A 23,715-nucleotide genomic window follows, 5' to 3' on the forward strand; every position below is an offset into this window, starting at 1 on the left:
ACTATATAACAACTTACAGTTCTCGCTTTATTTTTTAACAAAACAGGCGGGAAATCTGCTTAAGTGTCGTGGAGACGAACTCTTCGAACCCTAGAAATCTCAAAACCCTAGAATTCATCTATCTTTCTCTCCATCTCGCAAATCTCACTCTTCAATCTAACCATCGTAAATGTAAAAGATCAAAAAGGAAAAAAAAATAAAAATGGATGCACAAGAAGCTAGGAGATTAGTTTCTCGTGAACCCCCAAATTCCTACAGTTCTTCGATGCTCGGTTCCAACTCCCCATCTACAGAGATCAAGCAAAACACTAACCTCGATTTCAATTCTGTTGTCACCTCATTTTCGTTATCAAGACCTTACGATTCTCCTAACTCATTCTACAATCACGCAGAGGGATTTAACATGGTGAGTAGCGAGCCAACGAAGAAGAAGAGAGGAAGACCGAGGAAATATGGACCAGAGGGTCAGATGGGATTGGCATTGTCTCCTCTCTCTTCAGTGGATGGATCCGCGTATTCGAATAGTAGTTTGTATAAGGGGAATCGAGGACGGCCCCTCGGTTCTGGAAAGAAGCGGCAGTTAGAAGCAATGGGTAGTCACTATTTTTCATAGTTTTATTTTTAAATTTGTTCATTTTTTTTTTTCAAGTTATTATGTATTTTGCAGGAAATGGTAATTGTGCTAATTGGTTTTTTGGGTTGATGACAGGGTCTGCTGGAATGGGTTTTACTCCACATGTTATTGTTGTTCAAGCTGGTGAGGTAATTCTCTCTTTTTTATGCTAGATAGATTATCGAATGAGAGTAAAGTAAATTGTTATGTATATGTGCAAGCATTTAATGGTGTTATCGCATCTTTAGGGTCAATGCAATTAGTTTATGAAGATCATTTGATGTAAAGATAAATGCTTATAAATGTCTTGAGATCCATACAAATTTTTAATCTTGACAAGGACGTTATATTTATGGATGCAATAAGGTTACATATTTATGACAGAAATGTTATGGTTTAATGTCATTTTGGGACACTATTCCAACCTTGGTTACACACGTCAGGGAGACAATGTTGGGAGGCAAAATTAGCCCTATATGACTTAAAAGTTTCGGATTGGGCTCATTTTTTGTGAGAATGATCTCTATGGTGAGGAGACCACCCTCACACAAAATAAGGCCAATATGAAACTTCTAACCCCATCAAAAGTGGTTTACAAATTAATGGTAAAAAACGACGGTCCACAATTCTAAACCACTTTTGATGAGGTTAGAAAGTTTTAGATTAGACTGATTTTTTGTGAGGATGATCTCCTCACTGTAGAGTTCATTTTCACAAAAAACCACCCCAATTTGAAACTTTTAAGCCATATAGGATAAAGGCGTTGGTTCGTGTTGTCTCCCTAACGTTGTCTACCCAACCCAACCCCCCCTGACACACACACACACTCTCGAGTTTGCTTGTGCTTACGATACATGCACCCTCTTTAGGATTAAGCAGGTTAAAGTGGAAAGACAATAAAGTTAGAGGGGCATTGTTGGGAAAGGAGGAAGAAATGAAAAAGCAATAAAGTTGGAGGGGTATTTTTGGAAAGGGGTAGTAGAGGAATGCAATAAACTTGGAAGGGTATTCTTGGAAATGAAGAGAAGAGAAAGGACAATAAAGTCAAAAGTTATCCTCAAGATTTGCAGGTGGATTAAATCTCAACTCCTCTAGGGTCAGCCATTTTGTTTTATTATATGGATAAATATTTTGATTTATTAAAAGAGCTGGTTACTATTTATATATAACACTAACATTTGACAAACACATAGTAACAAAATTTGGATTCGGCAATTATTTGGCTAGGGATCAATTTTGTTTAATCGAATAAATTTGGAAAAAATTCAGGAAATTTTTGGAGAATATAGAAAGTAAGTTTTTAATGTACGTTAAAATAGGTGCATTTTTCACATATATAACAAATTAAATCTAGATTAAAGAATTTATCGTAATAATAAAATTAATTTTATTCATCATAATAATAGAAATAATTTTTCTATTGATAAAATGTAGGTATTGATCCATTTCAATGATTGAATATCAAGAAAAAAATTATGGGGTAAGGGGCATTAAGATGATTTGAGTTTTCATCGGGAAGGGCCATTAAGAAAATAGAAAGATTTTTATGGGTGAGGGGTTCTGGGAAAGAAATTTTCCTAAGCTATTAAGATACTGCCGTCAAGTTGGGGTGAATTTAGAAGGAAGTCCTTATTGTAGGGTTTATAAAGTAAGTTTCCCTTAGTTACCAATGTTATCAAATAACATATGCGACTAAGATATGCTATGCCATGCACATATGCGAAATCGCATATGGCGTATGCGATACCATGTTGCACAAACAATATTTTTAATTTAAAAAAAAGTTAGAAAATTAAAACAAACCTAAAACAATATATTTTGGATGGCTTTCATTTTCAAAATTGAATAAAACTGGTTATGTTTAGTCATGTAGTAACAAGAATAAAAGAAGTCAATAAGCCAAATAGTCAATAATGTATAACCTTTTACATGATAAAAATGTGGCCCTACTTAAATTATCAAGTTCTAGTTTTGGAAACTTAAAATGGACTTCACTTTAATAGTCTAATCACAGGATAATATGATCTTATGTTAGAATGTGTAAACTCAATATGTTGAAAAATAATAGTAAAAATAAGATTTAAAGAGCATACGTGAGTGAAAGAGTAAAATAAATAGCTCAGAATGATGCAAGAATAGGGTATTTGTAGGAGAAGATAGATTAAAAAAGTTAAATTTAATGCTCCAATAATCAAAATTTTAACCATTGGAGTAATATGCCATCACATGTTGTATGTGCCATCTTATACTTTTGTATGCCATGGCAAAATGTTCCAGAATCACTGAATTGCATATGCCATGATGGCATATGCTATTTACTGATAAAAAATAGCATATGCGAGTACATTTTACAACACTGTTAGTTATTTACATGGCAGATACGTACAAGTGAATGAGAAGCCAAATTAAACTATTTTTATCTAGTAACCAGTAAATTAACAGTTTAATCGGCGATTCAGTCTTCTATAGGATTAATAGCCGATTTAATCGGCAGACCTCAAACCTATGAATTATCTGTATTTAACCAAAAAAACGGCTAATTTTGTGACTAAGGACAATCGATGATCATTCTTGACGCACGGAAAAATTGCATGAGTAAGATAGGTTCAGCTACAGTTTGCTATCATATTCTTGTTGAGACAGCATCCTCATAGTGTTACTCCAAATACATGGAAATATACTATTTCTAGACTTTGATTGGCTTCTAGATCAGTCATAAAAAGGAACTCATTTATTGTGAGACGAGGCTTATTTTGTTGGATTTTGCAACCAAGATGCCATTCACCTTTTCTATGAGGTCATTGTCCCTCATGTCATTGAAATATAATAATAATTGTATGATATCTTTAGCCATTATGAAATTTAGCACATTTGTCGTTTGCTATTACTGTTTTACATATAAAAACTATTTAACGTTGCTGTTGTTATGTTGAATGATATTATTATTATTATATTTTTACCTTCCAAAAAAAAGAAAAAGATATTATTTTTTCTCAATATTATGATTTGACTGGTTGTACATGAATTAAATTATTTAAATTTTAAAATAGGAAGTTGTTCATCAATGTAACTCACATTTAAAAGTATATCATTTGTGTTTCCCAGGATGTGGTGTCAAAAATCATGACCTTTTCACAGCAAGGGCCACATGCAGTTTGTATTCTCTCTGCAAATGGTTCCATCAGCAATGTCACCCTTCGCCAGCTAGAAATATATGGTGGCACTGTAACATATGAGGTTTGTACAAAATTGGATTTGGATTCCCCCTTTTTTTTCTCATATGTCTGGGCTCTATTTATTATTATTAACTAGCTTGAAAATGTTATTTTTTCTCTTGTTTCTTTAATGTTTGATGCATATGCTCACGTTGGAACAATATGGCCTGTAATTGCACAATAAATGCTGTATAATATAGAGATAAACATATTTGCTGAAATGCAGCATAGGTGTTAAACTTGGTGGTCTGATGGATTTTTTGAGAAAATTAACGTTGTTGGTCATACTCAGGCTTCTTTCAAATCACTAGAGGAATTTAACGGTTGGTTGTTTGGTAAGTTATAGTTTGCATATGGGTGGACTATTATAATTATTTTTTTAGGCTGTGGCCCTACATAATTAGATAGTGTTCTGCTGTGAGTCTTTGTGACGATGGGGTTGCAAGATTCTAGGTTCAATACCAACTTGCCCACTCCTCCCAAAAAATGGTCATTTCACTAGTGAGATGAACAAATAGTCATCTTTGTTTTTGTCTGGTCAGAAGACTATTTTATACTTAATAACCTGGTTGAGCCACCGGGGGGGTGGCTGCTTAGATTGTGTATAAGTTGATATTTTTGCTAAATATCGTATTGGATGGATTTTCTTGTTAATGAAAACCAATGTTATTGCATCCACATTTAAAATCCAACTTTTGGGTTCATAAGTTGTGCATGATCTTGATTTCTATGGGTTCTATGCTATCCTATCATTGGACAAAAACTGGTTATGTTGACCTTTCTTGTGCCTTTTTTGTTTATCACAATTATTTATTTTTCTTGCTATGACTTTCTTCTTATTTCTATCATTCTGTTAGCTCTATTGCTACCTGCTTTTCGACTCTTTTCGTATATTTAATCCTTTTCATTTCTCTAGTCGTTGTACAGCTTTAGCCTCCTAATTGGGGCCTAGCATGCTGGACGGAAGTGCATCAGGTTGTGTTCTGAGGTGGGGGAATATTCTATGTTATGGTTGGTCTCCTTTTCCATTTTTAGAAACTCAAGTTAGCAGGGTCAAAGAGAGGATGTTTGGGTCTATTGCCCCTTTTCCGGTTTGTTGGGGTATCTGGAAGGAGAGGAATTTGAGGGGAAGACCAACTTGGTGCAAGAGATTATCCATAATGCTTTTGGGCTTTATCTTTTTTTTTTTTTTGGGTCAAAGATGTTTCCAATCTTTAGAGGATTTTCGAGGACTCCCTCTTTAGATGGGACCTGCTTTGTAGGTCCCAGCTTTTTAGGTTGTATTGCTCTTGTAGGCAGGCCTCTCAGCTTTCTTCCTTTTTTCATTAATAAATCTCTTTATCTATCAGAAAAAATAAATTTGGTATCAACATCATGCTCAACCTGGATGGATGATATTTAAGCAATCTGTAGTTGATAGTCAAGGTCATTTTATTTACACTTGAGGCAATTTTGGGAATGATTCGTAGTACTTCATAAGAATCATATTTGAGTTCTTTTATATCTTTCTGATTTTGGAGATAGGCCAACCCTGCAATAGGATTTGAGGTTTGCACCTTTCCTTATGTACTTGTATCTTCTATCTATCTTTGATATTCTACTCTTTTTCTTCTTTCCTTTAGCTAGAGGACATGCACTCTGGCACGCCATTGCCATAAGTGTGGTCTTTACCATGACCATAAGTCAGCTACATTGGATCTGGATTAAGGTTTGTCAAGATATACTTGCATTTTTTCTGATAGGTAAAAACATTCCCATTAGAACAAGAAGGAAAAGATCCCACCTGATAGTCCAACGAACTAGCAAGAACATCTAAATTTGGAACAAATCCCACTACAAACACCTTATATTTTTGAAGGTTAACAGTCAATTCGAACATTGCCTATAAAAAATAAATAGCGCAACATGAACCACAACTAATCAGCTAAGACATCAATAAACCCCAAAGTATCTTTGGAAAATTGCAATTGTGACACCATTGAGCTAACAAGCCCCACAACGGAATTGACTAAGTCACCATTAGAAACAATCCTCACCGTCATTCTGCCTAAGGCTTCCATGACAATAACAAATAGGGAGATAAAGATCAACTTGACTCAGACCTTTAAAGCTCGTGAAGAAATTTGCCAAGGACCTATTGACTAAATAGAGGTGCATTGGGTTCTAGAGATGAGCAAGTTGGACATGAAATTTCTCCTTGACCATTAACCAGAGGAGCAAACTCTGGCTTAGCAAATGTAGGCCCCCCAAAGAGTAATTTTTTGTTGCAAGTTGGTGTGTTTGCTTGCCAATAGGAATTTTTACATCAAATCACTGCCATCTTTCCTAAAAGTGGGGAATTGGTGCAACTATGGGGGTCCTTACACGTGTTGGAATCCTATGTATGCTCAAACCAAACCTTATTGGGCATCTTAACCCTTGTTTATTATTGCCTGTTGCCTAGACCTCTTAAACACGAAGAATTATGTAGAGAGTACTTTGAAAATGATTTGCCCCTGGACAAAGGTGTTTTTTTTTTTTGTTGCAAAGCTTCAGATTTGGGTCTTGGTTGGGAAGAGGTCAAGTTGGTTATCGGAAAGTTATGCGGAAGCCCATATTTCTCATTATTACTTGTCAATCCGTGCATAACTTAGCACCAAATTTAAAGTTGTTTAAATTCTTTAAGAATTTGAAAAAACTGAATGTTTTAGGGTCGGAGGTGCTGTTGAAACCTTGGTTTGCTCTGTTCCACTAGTGTCCTTCCAGTTGGAGGAAGGAGTCAGTTTGGATTGAAGTGGAGGGACTTCCGTTTCATGTGTGGATTGAGTAGTATTTCAAGGTGGTTGTAGATTTGTTAGAAATTGATGGTCCAACAAGAACTCTTGAAGGTCTGTCAGTGGCTAGACTTCGAGTTGAGTTTTCAGGAGGGAGCTTTGTTAGTACCTTAAAATATCGAAATGGAGATTTTCTTATTGGGTTGGCTTCATAATTGGGGAGTTGCAAAAGGTTTCATCGCCTTAGAGTCAAAGTTTTAAAGGGGCTTATTTGGATGTTGGGCCGCTGAGAAGAGAAGGTAAAGAACCCTTAGTTGTGGATGCTTGAGAGGTCTCTATTTTGTGGGAAGACACTGTAGATTCAAAGTTGCAAAGAGTTCAAAGTCGGTGAGGTGGGTTGCGGTTGGCAGAGAAGATGACTTGGGGGTATCAAACTCTGGTATGGAGTTATCACCCCCAAAATTAATCTTTGAAAAAGACGTTACCATTGATTTGAATTTTGAAAATTTGGAGTCTGATAGCTGCGACAGTCCTTCACAGGAGATCATGGTAGAGGTTGTCAGATTGAATCCTTTTTATTCGTTGGATTGCTTGGAGGATGATGAGGTATCTAATGTGGAGTGTACTCTTGACATGGGTGAGGGTGATGATGTAATGGATGAGATTGAAGTGGAATGGTTGTATAGCTGAGTTGGACAGGGAAAAAATGATTTGTTGGGTTTAAATGGGGCCTTTAGTGTTTGGGCCAGTCTGCCTTGTTTAAAGGAACCCACGATGGTTGCTTGGCCTAGTTTGGTTTGTTTAAAAAAGGAACCCATTTGAGTTCATTTGCTCAAGCCCATTTACCTATGTTTAAAGGAGCACATTTGGATTCTTTTGCTCAAGCCCAATCTTTAGGGCTTGCTACATTTGAAGCCCAGCCTGTAGCCTTTAATATCTTTGTAAGTGAATTCTCCGCTTCTTCATTAGTTGAGTGTTCATTTGAGAAAGTGGGGGAGCTTGATAGACCCTTGGTTTGCAGTGAAGAATTCACGCAAGAACGTTTCTGGTGGATTGTGCAATGATTGGGTTGCGAGTTTCTTGTGACAATTTCCGTTGCAAATCTTGTGTTTTGGGCAAGGGAAGGAGGCCGGAGTTGTGTTCACATGGTGGGAGGTTTATTTTGTCACTATCTTTTGTTCAACTTGATCCATGGAGAGATCTTAGTATGGGTTGTAGTTTTCAACGTCAAGAAACTGAAGTGATGTAGAGTGATAATTAAATGATCATTTTCAAGGCTTCTGTCTTGAATTATTTGGGTAGGCTAAGGGCTTTGGCTTTGGATAGAGATTTCATTAGTGAAATTATGTATTGGATGTTGGGTGGGATTTTGGACTTGGGTTTATCTGTGGGTTTAAGGATCTCTAGGAGGGAAAAGCGGCGAAGGTCCTTTTGGAGGTGGCTCTGGGCAGACAAGCTTTAATTGTTAAGTGCCTTTTTTGCCTTCAGAGTAAATTGGATGTAGCTACTGAGTCTAATCCCGCGATTATGGAGGATAGTCCCTCTATGCTTTATCTAGTAGTTTTTGGGAAATTGCTTCTTCTAGACTCTGTTACTTCGAATCATGTTCACTCCCGAATTGTAAGTCTAGTTGTCAAGGGGTTGATTAAGAAGAACTCAAGATTGGCCAAGGAGACTATAGAAATGGAGGAGGCTTGCTGATCAGGTCTGAAACTGATTTCTAGTAGAAGAAGTGGGCGTGTACCAAGTGTTATCAATGCAGCTTAAGTTTTTGGTTTGGAATGTTAGAGGTTTGAATGATTGTCCTAAGAAAGTGATTGTGAAGTCGGTTATCGTTTTTGCAAACTCACATTTAGTATCTTTGCAAGAATCCCAGTTCAAGTGGTGTTGTGTGCCAACGGTTGGGATTGTTTGTGGTATTATTGTGACCGGGATGTGAGATTTATTGCGGTAAAAGATTTTCTATTGGGTGCCTGTTTAGCTTCGGTTTTGTGTAGTTGTGTGGATGACAGAGACGAGTGGGTGTTTTCAAGAGTGTATGGGTAGACCTCAGATGGAGATCGGGCCCAGTTTTGGGAAGAGTTGGAGGATGTTGGTTCGTTTTGGGGGAAACCTTGGTGTTTGGGAGGAGATTTTAATGTTATCAGATTTTCGTTTGAAAGGCATGGTGGTGTTCACGTATGTTTTAAGATGAGAAAGTTTGGGGATTTTATGAACAAAAATTTGTTGGTTGACATTCCGTTTTGTGAGAAGACTTACACATGGTCAAATCATCTAGATAGTCCAATTTTAGGTAGATTGGATAGATTTATTTTTAGTGATTGGGAAGATCTCTTTGGGTTGTTGGCTCAGGAAATGATTCCAAACCCATGCTTAGATCATTATCTAATTTCTTTATCGTTGGGTATCCTGAGAAACCATCCCATTCCTTTTTGGGTTGAAAACATGTGACTTAGGGAGGAAGAGTTTGCAGATTTGATTCAAGTTTGGTGGAGTGACTTCTTTTCATGGAAGCCCGGGTGTTGTGTCCAGACTTAAGGTAAAGGCGTTAAAGGGAAGATTGAAGGCGTGAAATTTGAAAATTAATGTGGAATGCAAATCAAGTCAATGGTCAAGGGTTTCGACACAAAATTTGTAATTACTTAGGTTCACTTAATTAGTTCTAGATTTATTGTTTTATCATTATTATTTCTAATTAGTTATTTTTTTAGTTTTGAGTTGTTTTAGGACTTTATTTTTATGTTTTTGGGGGCTTATTTTCATGTTTTATTGGCTCATATTCTCAATATTATATTTATTGGTAATTTAATAATTTCAGTTTGTCTTTTATTTAAATTTATTAGGGTTGAAAAATTAGAAGAGAAAGTTATGAAAACTAGGTTATTTTATTTGGTATTTTAGTTTTATTAGAACTTTTGGTTGATTTTCCTTATTTATAGATTGCATTAGGGTTTATTGACAGAGAATGAATGGAATGAACAAATTACAAAAGTTTCTTTTGAATGTTGGTGCATTCAATGTGATTGATACCATGGAAATCATTGGGATGATTCTAAGGTAAATATCATTTTTTTTTTCTTTTCTTTAATCTTCTTATCCTCCATCTTCTTTTGTGAGAGATTAAGAAACTATCAAGAGCCCCTCTAATCCTTTCAAGAACCGGACCCATAAATTTTGTTTTCTTAATTTTTCAAGAATTCTTGAAATCTTGGATTCTTGAATCTTGAAATCCATTTCTTGATTCTTGAAATTTACAAATCTCAACCCTTAATCATTTCTCCATTCTCTTAATTTTTAATCATTACCCTATAAACCTTAACCTTTAACCCTTTTCATTTATCCCGTCGTAATTGTGAGAAAAAAAAATTATATTTTTACTTTTGGGTTTACCCTATCCTATTCCAAATCCTTAACCCAATCTTAACCAAATTCCCTAAAGCTCCTTATTTTCTTTTCTTCCCTCGCCGTCTTGCACCAAAAAATTTTGGTAGGATCAAGTTGAAGAAAATGATCATCCTTGGGCAATTAGATGCTCATGATTTGAAAAGGAAGGTGTGGGTTTGTCCGTTGATGAGAAAGCTATTAGAGTTAACCTGAAAGTAAGTTTTCGGCAGTGTAGCGACCAAATTCCCAGATGGAATCGATTAACATGTGATACAGAGTCGTCGCCGTTCATTGAGTTAACTGGGTGTAAATGGCCACCCGATTTGATTTTTTGATCTAAAATAGTTTATTTTTTTGGCGAGTTGGCTCCGAGATAATCTACGAATAATAGATTCAAATTCGGAAATTCAATTATGTCTCAGGGAAGGTGTTAGGTATCCCAACTCACCTATTTGTACTGTTACCTACTTAAAATCACTCAATTTTTTGACTCATTTTTTTATTCAATATTTACAACTTATGTAGAATGAATCTGGTCAAATTTAGGGGAATCATAAATACTTGATCTACTTGTGGTTCGAGGACTTCTAGCCCATGCCCCGACACTGTTTTTGGTCACTTGTTCATTAGGGAATCAGAACTTATGATTTAATTAAATTGTACTTATTCAAATGTGTGCAAGTGTCGTTTGGGATTTTATTGAAATTTGAAGGGGTGAAGTGAATTGATTTCTGATAAACTAAAATTTGAATATTTTTTTTTTATAATCATTAAATCCACTTTCATCTCTTGGGTTTGGAATGAATTTAAGCCATGACTATGAATGAGTTAACTCAACTATGTTAAAAAAAATTCATATCTAAACTTTTTATAAAAAAATATTTTGAATACCAAACTAGATCCAAAAAAGCAAGTTTTGCAGCATTAAAACAATCCCAAAATACTTGTTTTATGGTGGGATTATTTTGAACCACTAAACCAATAAAATAATTTGATTTTATGCACCATAAACGGTCCAAAAGAAAATATTTGGTTTTGGCATTAAAACAATTTTACAAATTTGGTTTTTTTAGTATCAAAATCGCGTTAATACGCCACCAAAACAAAGATTTTTAACACTCTATACTAGTCCCAAAATTCATATTTTTTCATATAAAAACTAGTCCCACGATTTAGATTTTTTTTATAAACGATCCAAAAATTCAGGTTCCTATACTTCAAAAAAATCATGCGCAATTAGAATCCATTAATACAAAGTTGAATCGGAATTCAAATGCAAATGACGAGTCAACTTGGTACTAGATGTTGACAAGTTCACAAAAAACATATTTTATCAGTTTGAAACTGTAGAAAAATTGAATTTATTGAGAATTCTTGGATGATCATTACAAATGCCCCAATAGTGGTATTTATAGACCAACTATCCTATTACAAGAATAATCTAGAACTTCAAGAATATTCTAGAATAATAAACCAACTATCCTATTGTAGAACATTACAAGAATATTCTAGAAAGTTAAAAGTAATCAAGAAGAATATCCTATTTTCTTGATTCTATGAGATCAGATTTTCGGATTCTTCTACACTCCCCCTCAAGTTGGTGCATAGATGTCAATCATGCCCAACTTGCTTATCAGATGTTCAAAGTTAGGTCTAGCAAGCCCCTTAGTCAAGATGTCGGCTGTTTGCTGACTAAAAGGCACAAACGGCAAGCAAACAATTCCAGCTTCAATTTTTTCCTTAATGAAATGTCGATCAATCTCAATGTGCTTCATCCTATCATGCTGGACAGGATTGTGAGCAATACTTATTGCAGCCTTATTGTCGCAGTACAGCTTCAGAGGAAGTTCCACAGTCATCTTGAGTTCTTCGAGGATTCTGTATATCCACAATACCTCACAGATCCCTTGAGCCATTGCTCTAAACTCAGCCTCTGCGCTACTTCTAGCAACAACATTTTGCTTCTTGCTTCGCCACGTAACCAAGTTTCCCCACAAAAAGGTGCAATACCCTGAAGTAGATCTCCTGTCATTCATTGAACCTGCCCAATCTGCATCAGTAAATACCTCAACACTCCTTTGATTTGTCTTTTTGAAAAATAGACCTTTTCCAGGAGTAGACTTTAAATATCTCAAAATTCGGTAGACCGCCTCGAGGTGTTCTTCATAAGGTGCGTGCATAAATTGACTAACAACACTGACAGAGAAGGCAATATCCGGTCGAGTATGAGATAAATAGATTAGTTTTCCAACCAATCTCTGGTATCTACCAGTATCAACAGGAACACTTCCCTCTTCCCAAAGCTTTACATTGGGATCCATGGGAGTCTCAGCCGGTCTGCAACCACTTAACCCGTTTCCTTCAAAAGATCAAGAATATACTTTCGTTGAGAGACAACGATTCCTTTCCTTGAACGAGCAACTTCCATGCCAAGGAAATATCTTAGTGCTCCCAAATCCTTGATTTCGAATTCTAAAGCAAGGCTCTTCTTCAATCTCTCTATTTCGATCACATCATCACCTGTGAGAATATCATCAACATAAACTATTAGTACAGCAACCTTTCCTTCATGAGAAAACTTGAAAAACAAGGTATGATCAGCTTGTCCTTGAGAATATCCTTGTTTTTTGACAGACTGTGTGAACTTCTCAAACTAAGCCCTTGGAGACTGTTTGAGACCATACAGGGACTTTTTTAGTTTGCATATTTTGAGCCAAACTTCTCCTCAAAGCCCGGTGGACTATCCATGTACACTTCTTCCTCCAAGTCACCATTGAGGAAGGCATTCTTCACATCTAGTTGTTGCAAGGGCCAGTCCAGATTAGCAGCAATAGATAAAAGTACTCTCACCGTGTTTAATTTTGCAACAGGAGCAAAAGTCTCAGAATAATCAATGCCATATGTCTGGGTGAATCCCTTTGCCACCAACCTAGCCTTGTATCTTTCCACTGAACCATCAGAGTTGTACTTCACAGTGAAGACCCATTTACAACCCACAGTGGTCTTCCCAGCTGGCAATGCCTCAACACTCCAAGTATTGTTCTTCTCAAGAGCTTTCATCTCTTCAAGTACTGCTTCCTTCCACTTTGGAACCTTTAGAGCCTCCTGTACACTATTAGGAATTTCTACACTGGACAATTGAGAGGTAAAAGCAGCAAGAGATGATGACAATTTCGAGTATGATACAAATTTAGACAGTGGATGACTAGTATAAGATCTAACCCCTTTACGAAGAGCTATAGGAATGTCTAAATCAGAAGGCTTAGACTGACTGTTGGAAGAGAGAGAGAATTACCTGTAACAGACTCAGATTGTTGATTCGTCCTTGGTTCAGAATCATGGCTGTGCTGTAGAGTCAATTCGTCTTTCCTTTTCTTATGATTCTTCTTCAAGTAAACAATCCCTTTCCAAGTTCGGTCACCATCCTTGAATCTATTATCATGTTGTGACATTATAGTAGGTTGTTCCTTATTTTCGGTTTCCAAAATTTGTTGTTCAGAATTCTGATTTTTAAATTGTTTTTCAAATGTAGGTCTAGACTCAGGGGAAACATCACTCATAATAGGAGGATTTTCAAGGAATGAATCTTGGCCATTTACTGTAGGTGCAGAGATACTAGACTCAGATTCTTGCAAGAGAAACACATCATCTGAGAGAAAAACATTGCCCGAGTTAAATGAATCTTCCTTAAAAATCTCCCCCTGAAGATGAATATCCTTAAAATATGGTTGTTTTTCAAAAAATGTAACATCCATTGTGACAAAACATTTTTTCGATATCGGGTCAAAACATTTATAGCCTTTCTGAGTTGGGGAGTAACCAATGAAGACACATTTTATAGCTCTGGGCTCAAGTTTTTCCAATTTTTCGATGTTCATGAACAAAAACCGTACAACCAAATATTTTTAGAGGTAGATCAGCAGAAAGTCTAGTAGTTGGAAAACAATTTGTGAAAACTTGGAAAGGAGTTCGAAATTGTAAAACTTTGGAGGGCATTTGTTTATTAAGTACGCAGCAGTTAAAACAGCCTCTCCCCATAGATACTTGGGAATTTTAGTTGTAAAAAGTAATGCACGAGCCACCTCCAACAGATGTTTATTTTTTCTTTTTGCAACACCATTCTGTTGGGGTGTATCGATGCAAGAACTGTGATGAATTATTCCTTTTTCAAGAAAAAAATTTCCCAAGGTCGTGTTAAAATACTTTCCCATTATCACTCCTGAAAACTTGTATGTTAGTTTGAAATTGAGTCTGCACCATATTGTAAAAATTTTTAAAAACGCGTTCGGCCTCTGATTTTTCTTTCAATAAATACACCCAGCAGAGTCGAGTATGATCATCCGTAAATGTGATGAACCATCTCTTGCTAGAAGGTGTACTTATCTTATTAGGACCCCAAACATCACTGTGAATAATAGTGAAAGGTTTTGATGGTTTATATGGTTGTGAAGGAAAAGATGTACGGTGGTGTTTTGCAAATTCACATATTTCACAATGAAACATAGATGGATCTTTATTGCCAAACAACTTAGGAAATAAATGTTTTAAATATTTGAAACTTGGATGACCTAATCTTAAATGCCATAACATAATATTATTATTGGAAACAGAAATAGATTCAAAGCAGGAATTATTTGTTGAGATTGTCGCCTCGATTCAGATCCATCATCAAGGAAGTAGAGTCCTCCACTCTGTTTAGCACTGCCAATCATCCTCCCCGAGGTCAAATCCTGGAACACACAATGAGTTGGGAAAAAATTAGTTTGACAATTTTGATCACGGGCTAGCTTGCTGACAGACAAAAGATTACAGGAAAGTTTGGGAACGTGAAGAACATCGTGAAGAGTGAGTGATGGAGATACTATAATAGAACCTTTTCCTGCAATGGCTGAAAGAGAGCCATCTGCAATCTTAATTTTCTGATTACCTGCACAAGGATTATACGAAGAAAAAAGATTTGACAACCCTGTCATATGATCGGTTGCACCTGAATCGATGATCCAGGTGCGATCAGGGTTGACACCAATGAGAGCTGTTTTCAGGTAATTACCTTTTTGAGCCAAAGAACAAGTAGGATTTTTCTGAGACTCGAGAATCTTGTACAGTTGGTCTATCTGCTCCTTGGTGAAAGGAAACGAACTTGAAGAAGACTGCTGCTCTTGATCCGAGACACTGGCCTGAAGTGCACGCCCCTCTCCACCAGACTTCTTCTTCCAGTTTTGAGGCTTGCCATGAATTTTCCAACAGGTTTCCCGTGTGTGCCACGGACGTTTGCAGTGATCGCACCACGGCCGTTCAGAACGCTTACCATCCTTCTTCACCTCCTCCTGAGTTACAAGGGCAGAACTTTCTACTTCCGAGTTAGTAGTACTAGGAACCGATTTGTTGTTAAGAATCACACTCTGCCGTGCTTCTTCTCTACGAACATCTGAGAAGGCCTCACGAATTGTTGGCAGAGGAGTTTTCCCTAAAATTCGGCCCCGCACCTCGTCTAATTCTTTGTTAAGTCCTGCTAAGAACATAAATACACGATCATTCTCCTGTCGTTTCATGAACCGGACACTATCATTCGCACACTCCCAGACATCATCATAACAGAGGTCTAACTCCTACCACAATGTCATCAACTCGTTGTAGTAGGAGGTTACATCTCGGTCACCCTGTTTCGCGTGCCAAAGTTTGGATTTTAAACCAAAAATCTGCGAAGAATTTTCTAGATCGGAATATGTATCCCTGATTGCTTCCCAAACATCTTTGGCCGTCGGCAGGAACATGAAGGGCTTGCCAATTGCAGGTTCCATTGAGTTCACTAACCACGCAATAATCAAAGAATTTTCTGATTTCCAGGTCTTGAGAGTCGAATCTACATCGGCAGGTTTTGTCACTTCTCCTGTCAGATATTCAAGCTTCCTCTTGCCTTCCAAAATCAAACGAACGATTTGCGACCATTCCGTGTAGTTTTTTCCATTTAGACGGTGGATATTTAATTGGAACGAATTCGTGGACCCTTCTGAACCACTAAATGAGATGGAGGAGTTCAGGTTCGGACTTGTGGTGTTTTCCCCTGACACCACTAAGTCCTTACTAGTCGCACCGGTTAAAGCCGTCTTCCACGGATTTTGACCCGCCATAGGTAATCCCTAGATCAGAACCTAGTGCTCTGATACCATGTAGAAAAATTGAATTTATTGAGAATTCTTGGATGATCATTACAAATGCCCCAATAGTGGTATTTATAGACCAACTATCCTATTACAAGAATAATCTAGAACTTCAAGAATATTCTAGAATAATAAACCAACTATCCTATTGTAGAACATTACAAGAATATTCTAAAAAGTTAAAAGTAATCAAGAATAATCAAGAAGAATATCCTATTTTCTTGATTCTATGAGATCAGATTTCCGGATTCTTCTACAGAAACAAACGCTTTCACTTCAAACAGTGACAACCATGTGTTGCCATGTTCAATGCAAGAGATGATGTCCTCATTGATAAAAATAAATCCGCATTCTCTGAAGGAATCAGAATTTTTCGATTTGTATCAACCGTCGTCCATTCAAACTATCGTTCTTGGAATTTTTTTATCCTTAATAGAAAATAAGAATAGAAACTTTGAAATCTGAATCGCTTTTCTTGATCAACAAAGAACAATTGAAATTTGATAACCCACTATCCTCTTTAAATCCTTGGAGAGAGATTTTGTTTTTTGAATTATTTCTTGTAAATTTGGGTACCCCCCCTCCTTAGGATCCAATCTTTTTCATAGAATTTGTTTTTTAGAGAAAAAGATGGGTGAGTTAGACTAAGAGAGAATAAGTGAATGATTATTGACTAGAGATGTTGAGAGAATTTGTAAGAGTTGATTTCCAATTTGAATTTGACTTGGTTTTAGGTTAGGGTTTGGATTTGGGTGTTATGTAATTTTAGGGTGTTTGCAGTTGCAACTTTTTGCAAGAGTTGATTGCAAGGAATTGTAAAAGATTGTATGCAACCCGAAATTGCACAACTCTCTCAAGTTCGCTCAAGTGTTACATGTAGTTTTAAACTTGTTTCGGAGTATATGGCAGTTTGTACTCATCTTAGAGTGTAAAGAAGTTTAAACTCATCTCGAAGTGTGTACAATTCGGGGCAGATATGGTAGTTTATGCTAGCTCATTTCAGAGCATATACAATAGTTTAAGTTCATCTCGGAGCCTTATTAAGGAACTTGAAAAATCTTGGAAGGTTTTAACAATCTTGATTGTCAATCTTCATTTGATCTTGCTGGTAGTTATGCTCATTTCGGAGGTCTCTAGCATTCATTTTGGAATCCTCTGGTAGTTTAAGCTCGTTTTGGAGCGTTCTGTTATTGAGAAACTTGAAAACTTGCACTTTTGGTATTCTAGAACAAGAAAATTGGAGATTGTTGAAATAGTAGAATTTGGTTATCCTCGATGGACTTCTGAAGTGTAGTTTATATTTGTTGCAATCAACTCTTACAAAGAGGGGCTGCTGTAAACACCTCAAAATTGCACAACACTCAAATCCAAACCCAAACAAAAAACCAAGTCAAACCCAAATTCAAATTCAAATCTGAAACCAACTCTCCCTATTTCTCTCAACCTCTCTAGTCAATAACCATTTACCTATTCCCTATCTTAGTTTAACCCACCACCCTTTCTCTCAAAAAAATTTCTATAAAAATGGTTGGATCTTAAGGAGGAGGGGGTTACCCAATTTTTCAAGGAAAAATCTAGTGAACAAACTATCTCTCTCTTTTCAGGGATTTAAAGGGATAGTGGATTACCAAATTTCAGTTGTTCTTTGTTTATCAAGTAAGGCGATTTAGATTTCAAAACTTCTATTTTTATTTTTTTATTAAGGATAAATAATTTTCAAAAATGATAGTTTGAATGGGTGACAATTGTTAGAAATCAGAAATTCAAGTTCCTTTAGAGAACGATGATTAATTCATATCAGTTAAGACGCCATCTCTTGCATTAAACATATTTGCCACTATTTGAAGTGAAGGTGTTTGTTTTAAACCTTTAGAATATGTTTTTTTTTGTGAACTTGTTAACATTTAGTATCAAGTTGATTCGTCATTTGCATTCGGATTCCAATTCAACTTATTTATATTAATGAGTTTTAATTGTGCATGGTTTTTTTTTTTTTTTTTTTTGGAGTATAAGAATTTGAATTTTTGGGCCATTTATATAAAAAATTCAAGATTGTGGGACTAGTTTTTGTATGAAAAAAATCTGAGTTTTGGGATTAGTATTGAGTGTTAAAAATCTTTGTTTTGGTAGTGTATAAACGCGATTTTGGTAGTGAAAAACCCGAATTTCTAAGATTGTTTTAATGCCAAAATCAGATATTTTCCTATTGGTTTAATGGTTCAAAATAATGCCATAAAAACAAGTATTTTGGGATAGTTTTAGTGCCGCAAAAATTAGTTTTTTGGAACTAGTTCTGTGTCAAATTTTTTAAAATAAATAGTTTAGATACTACAAAATGGGATTTGGGAATTTGGTTTGGTGATAAAAAAAAAGTTTTTTTAAGAATTGGGTTTTTTACATTGTTGTGGTAACTCGTTTATAGTCTATGTCCCAGATTCATTCCAAACCCAAGAAATGAAGGTGGATCCAATGATTATAAAAAAAATCAAATTTTATTTGATCAGAAATCAATCCACTTCAACTTTTCAAATTTTAATAAAATTCCAAATGACAATTGCACTCATATTTGATCGAGTCCAATTTAGTTAAATCATAGGTTCCAATTCCCTTATAGGCGAGTAACCAAAAATAGTGCTGGAGCATGTGTTGGAAGTCCTCGAATCACAAGTGGATCAAATACCTATGGTTCACCTAAATCCAACTTGATTCACTGTACATAAGTTGTAAATATTGAAAAAAAAAATCTATCAAAAAATTGAGTGATGTTAAGTAGGTAACCTTGTAAACGGGTGAGTAGGGATGTCTAATATCTTCCCTAAATCATAGTTGAGTCTTTGAACTCGAATTTGTAATGCGTAGATTATTCGCGGAGTCAACTTGCCAGAAAATTTAGTTATTTTAGATCAAAAAATCGAATCAGGTGACCATTCACACCTAGTTAACTCAATTGATGGTGGCGACTCAGTATCACATATCAATCGATTCGATCTCGGGAATCTGGTCGTTACAAGGAGGTATGTGTCAAAGAAGGTGTGTTGGAGATAGAAATCTCGGATAAAGTGGTTGTAAAAGGGTGATCAAAATTCAATTTGTTTTCATGAGATGGCTAATTTCCCTACCAAGATGAAGATTAATGGGGGGTGGTTGGACGAGGAGGATGAAATTATAAAGGAATGGTGAGCTTTTACAAGAACTTGTATTTAGAAGAGCACTCTCTAGGCCTCTCCTAAATGGCTTATCTTTTGATACCATTTTTGAGGACTAGTGTTCATCCTTGGAGAGACCATTCAAGGAGGACGGGGTTTTCAAGATTATTAAAGAGATGAGCTCGGATAAAACTCCAGGTCTAGACGGATTTTCAATGGGGTTTTTCAAAGTGTGTTGGTGAGTAGTTAAGGCGGATTTAATGGTGGTTCTTATTGATTTCTATCACAATGGGTCCTTGATTCAGGAGCAAATAACACTTTTGTTGCGTTAATCTTAAAGAAGGGGTGGAGGATAATTCGAATTTTAGACCAATTATCCTTGTTAGTGCCACATACAAAATTATTTATGAAGTGTATGGATTCAAGACTGAGATCTCGTGTTCCAAGGGTGGTGTGTAAGGTGGATCTGGAGAAGACGTATGATCACGTTAGTTGGAATAGTTTGAGGCATTTGTTGGCTCATTTGGGTTTTAGTCAATTGTGAATTAGTTGGGTGATGCAGTGTAGCTCAACTCTTTTTACATCTTGGTAAATGGTTCTCTTGCAGGCTTTTTTCAAGAGTTCAAGGGGTTTGAGACAAGGGGATCCTGTCTCCTTTCCTTTTTATCATTGTAGTCGAAGCTTCGGGTATGATGGTTTCTAAAGCAATAGTAAACAACAATATCTTGGGGTTTTAGGTCTTGGAAGATAGCCCAATGGTGACTTATCTTCCATTAACCGATGACACTTTGTTCTTGTTGGATGCCTCCACTCAGCAAATTCAGATTTTGAGCGGTATTTTGGTGTTCTTTGAGGCCTTCTCAAGAATTCCACTAAATTCTAGAAAAAGTAAGAATTTTGCCATATGAGAGATTGAGAACTTAGACTTTCTTGGAGCTAATTTGGTTTATGAGGCGGGTGTTCTTCCTTCATCTTATTTGGGTTTGCCATTGGGGGCTTTTTACAATAGTAAGTCGTTGTGGGACATAGTTCTTGAAAGAGTTGGCAGGAGGTTTTCTTCGTGGAAAGCTTGCTATTTGTCAAAAGGGGGTAAATTAACGTTGATAAAAAAGTACTCTCTCTAGCATGCTGATGTACTTTTTGTCTCTTTGTACAATGCCCGTCGATGTGGGGGCATAGTGTTAAGCAATTTGTTCAGGGATTTCTTATGGTATGATACAGAGAGGAAAAGGAAATTCCATTTAGTTAGTTGAAAGTACATTTGCCGACCTAAGAAGAATGGGGTTTAGGGATAAAAAATCTCAGGATTATGAATAAGACACTTCTTGGGAAGTGGCAATGGAGGTTTGGTTGTGAGAAGAATAGCATTTGGAGAAAGGTGATTGCGGCGAAGTTTGGTGAGAAAGCTTTTGGTTGGGAGAATGGAACGGTGAGAGTTTCTTATGGTTGTAGTGTTTGAAAAGGTATTCAACGGATTCTTCCCTTTCTACAAGGTGATGCTTCTTTTAAAGTTGGGAATGGTTCTTTGGTTCGCTTTTTGGAGGATGTGTGGTGTGGCAATAAAAGTCTCAAAGTTCGTTTTTCGGGTTTGTTCTCAATTTATTTGAAAAAAAAGGGAGGAGTGTGGCAGACTTTTTGGATCTCTCTTTTGGAGGGTTACATTGGATTTGGGTTTTAGAAGATCAATTAATGATTGGGAGATGGAGGATGCATCCGGGCTCTTGAGAACTCTTGAAAGCTTTCGGGGTTTGGTCCCACTTTTTTTTACTTATTCAGACTATCGGGGTGCATGCCTCGGTCTCTTGGGACTGTTTTTGAGGGTTGGTCTCAGTGGGGAGTGGGTTTTGTAGCATTTAAGTAAGAGGAAGTTGTGATCCATTCTTCCCCATGCCATTTGTCAAGGCTTGTGGCGTGAAAGAAATGGAAAGATTTCGAGAATACGGAGCGTGAAATTCACGAGGTGGTCATTGATATTCTAGGCCCTTCTGTTTCATTGGAGCTCGGTGTTCATTGAAGTGAGAGATTTATTTTGAAGACCTTTTTGTGAGGTGGGATTGGTTAATCTTATGAGTAGCTCGTAATTGTGTTTGATTTTGTATTGTTTACCTTGTACTCTCTTTGGAGTTTTAGGCATAGTGATGAAGTCACGATTTGAGAATAATTCGTCAAGGAAAAATTCGGGAAAAATCAGAAAAACATGGGCAAAATTAGAAAAAAAAAAAAACATAAAATAAATTATATATGATCGAAAATATAGAAATATGTATTTTATCTATTAATTTTAGTTTTTAATTTTTTTTCTTAGTTAATGGAATGGTTAACTGGCCAATAGATTGAGTGGCTGACTGCTTGAGTTTGTTTCAAACGACAAAACCCTTTTTTCCTTACCATTTATAAGAAAAAAAGTTACTTTATTCTTTACTTGTTTAGAATATGTTATGAGTATGGTTGGCCTTACTAACTTAGTAAGATTTAAGTTCTTACTAAGGGTCATTGAGCTCACCTTGTGGCATCCAAAACCATGATTCGATGCCAAGGGGATGTGGAGGACAAAATTCTATGAAATTTGAAGAAAATAATTATAAATAAAAAAAAAACATTTTTTTCACAGTTGATTTCAATATGAAGTTTGGAAGTTCACTAGCTGTCCATTTTAAGAACCTTGGATCAATTCTAAAAGAATTTTATTTAAAAAAATAAAATAAATGGATCTGAGTTTTCTCCATGAAATCTAGAGGGCTGTAGTGTTGGATTGCCGATGTGGTAATCCATTTGATCTCAGCGACCTTTTTAAGAGTTGACATCTTACTAAGTTAGTAAGGAAAGTGTTTTTTTAGTAACAATTTTTTTTTATAAAAATATCCTAATATAATAAAGTGACGTGGCATCTTTGAAAAACGGCGATGCTACACGATTATTCGTGCTTTTTAAAAAAAACACTGTTTTCTTCAAAATATTGTCAATTTATTTTTTGAAAAAGCATGATTTAATTGACTGATGAGAACGTGATGATTAAATCACGATTTTTTTCAAAAAATTGGCGATGTTTGTCTCTATGGTTTTAGGTCACCTCGATCTCCCCTGTTAATAAATTTCTTTTTAATCATCAAAAAGAAAAAACAAAAGATATTTGAGGCACTTTCGCCAAATGATTAGATTGCAATAATGTCACATTGTGTATTTTGTAAAGTTTTTCATGCATGCTCACGTATACATTTTTATTCTCAAAGTAAGCACACATAATTTAGGCTTTGGTAATATGCAAGTTAAAAGGAATTTGAAAGTTGATAGTTCCGAATGAGATAGAAAAGACCCAAAAGAACGTGAATTTACTGAAAGTAGATATGAACACACTTTCTATTACAAAGACTTGGCTCTGGACATACTTCAACAAGCTTATATTTTGTTTAATTGTCTGAATCCTACATTTTCATTTGTAATTATGCATTAAAAATGGAAAAATCACTTTCATGGTGGACCTTGTTCATGCAGGGTCGTTTCGAGATTCTCTCTCTATCAGGCTCCTTTTTGCTTACGGATAGTGGTGGTACTCGCAGCAGGAGTGGTGGATTGAGTGTGTCATTATCAGGGTCCGATGGTCGAGTTATGGGAGGTGGGGTAGCTGGGATGCTAATAGCAGCAACACCAGTACAGGTGTCTCTCTGCCACTAATCAACCTCCCTATGCATTACATCTCTTGTTTATGTTAATTACTGAGAACCTCATGTTGGACTGCACTGTCAGGTTGTCATCTTCAGTTTCATTGCAGAAGAGGAAAATTCAAAGCCAGAGCCTTTGAGGAGAGAACCTATGTCGGCACTGCCCATACATATGGTGGGCTTAGGGGCACCGGTCCCAACTGGTAGCCCCACCTCTCAAGGCACTTCGAGTGAATCATCAGAAGAGGTTGGTAGCCCACGTAACCAGCCGGGTTTTGGAGCCTTCTACAACACTGGCCAATCCATTCAAGGCATGCCGACATACTCACATATTGGTTGGGGAAGCTCACATTCAACAAACCCACAGGCATGATCCGTCGGTGGAGATTCTGCTCAATTTAGCTTAATTTGAATTTTAGGGTCTCAGTTTATTTATTTTTCTGTGCAGTGGGTAGTTATCGATCTAGATGTTTACAGATAGTTTTGGGAGAAAATTGTTGTTTCAATGGAAGGGTCTTGATATTGGATCATGGGTGGTATCCTTCAGCGAAGGACCTCTGCTAAATTCCATCTTTTTTTGAGTTGCCGACACTCTTCTCCTCTAATGAAATGGGCACTTCGCCTCAATTAGTTCTAGATTCAATTTTGTTTCATCTCTCTATCGAGGGTCAATTATTATTAGTTTTCTAACTTATGTAGCTCTTTATTGTTAACTCGAGATTTTGGTGAAGGAGAGGGCTGATGTGCTGTTTGAATCATTTGGATGGAGACTACAATTTGACAT

The 23,715-nt window shown here is 36.3% G+C and overlaps 1 protein-coding gene across 1 annotated transcript; it reads left to right on the top strand.

Annotated features, from left to right (window-relative positions):
• LOC147389277 (AT-hook motif nuclear-localized protein 10-like) lies at positions 1 to 23,715 on the top strand. The gene is made up of 5 exons (XM_086417904.1): positions 1 to 593; positions 710 to 762; positions 3,719 to 3,850; positions 22,765 to 22,926; positions 23,017 to 23,715. Exons 1-5 carry the CDS (start codon positions 203 to 205, stop codon positions 23,302 to 23,304), a joined length of 1,026 nt encoding a protein of 341 aa, XP_086274030.1. The 5' UTR covers positions 1 to 202; the 3' UTR covers positions 23,305 to 23,715.

Source organism: Akebia trifoliata, chromosome 12 (assembly GCF_017979445.1).
Source record: "Akebia trifoliata isolate Shusen 1 chromosome 12, ASM1797944v1, whole genome shotgun sequence".
Classification (NCBI taxonomy): domain Eukaryota; kingdom Viridiplantae; phylum Streptophyta; class Magnoliopsida; order Ranunculales; family Lardizabalaceae; genus Akebia; species Akebia trifoliata.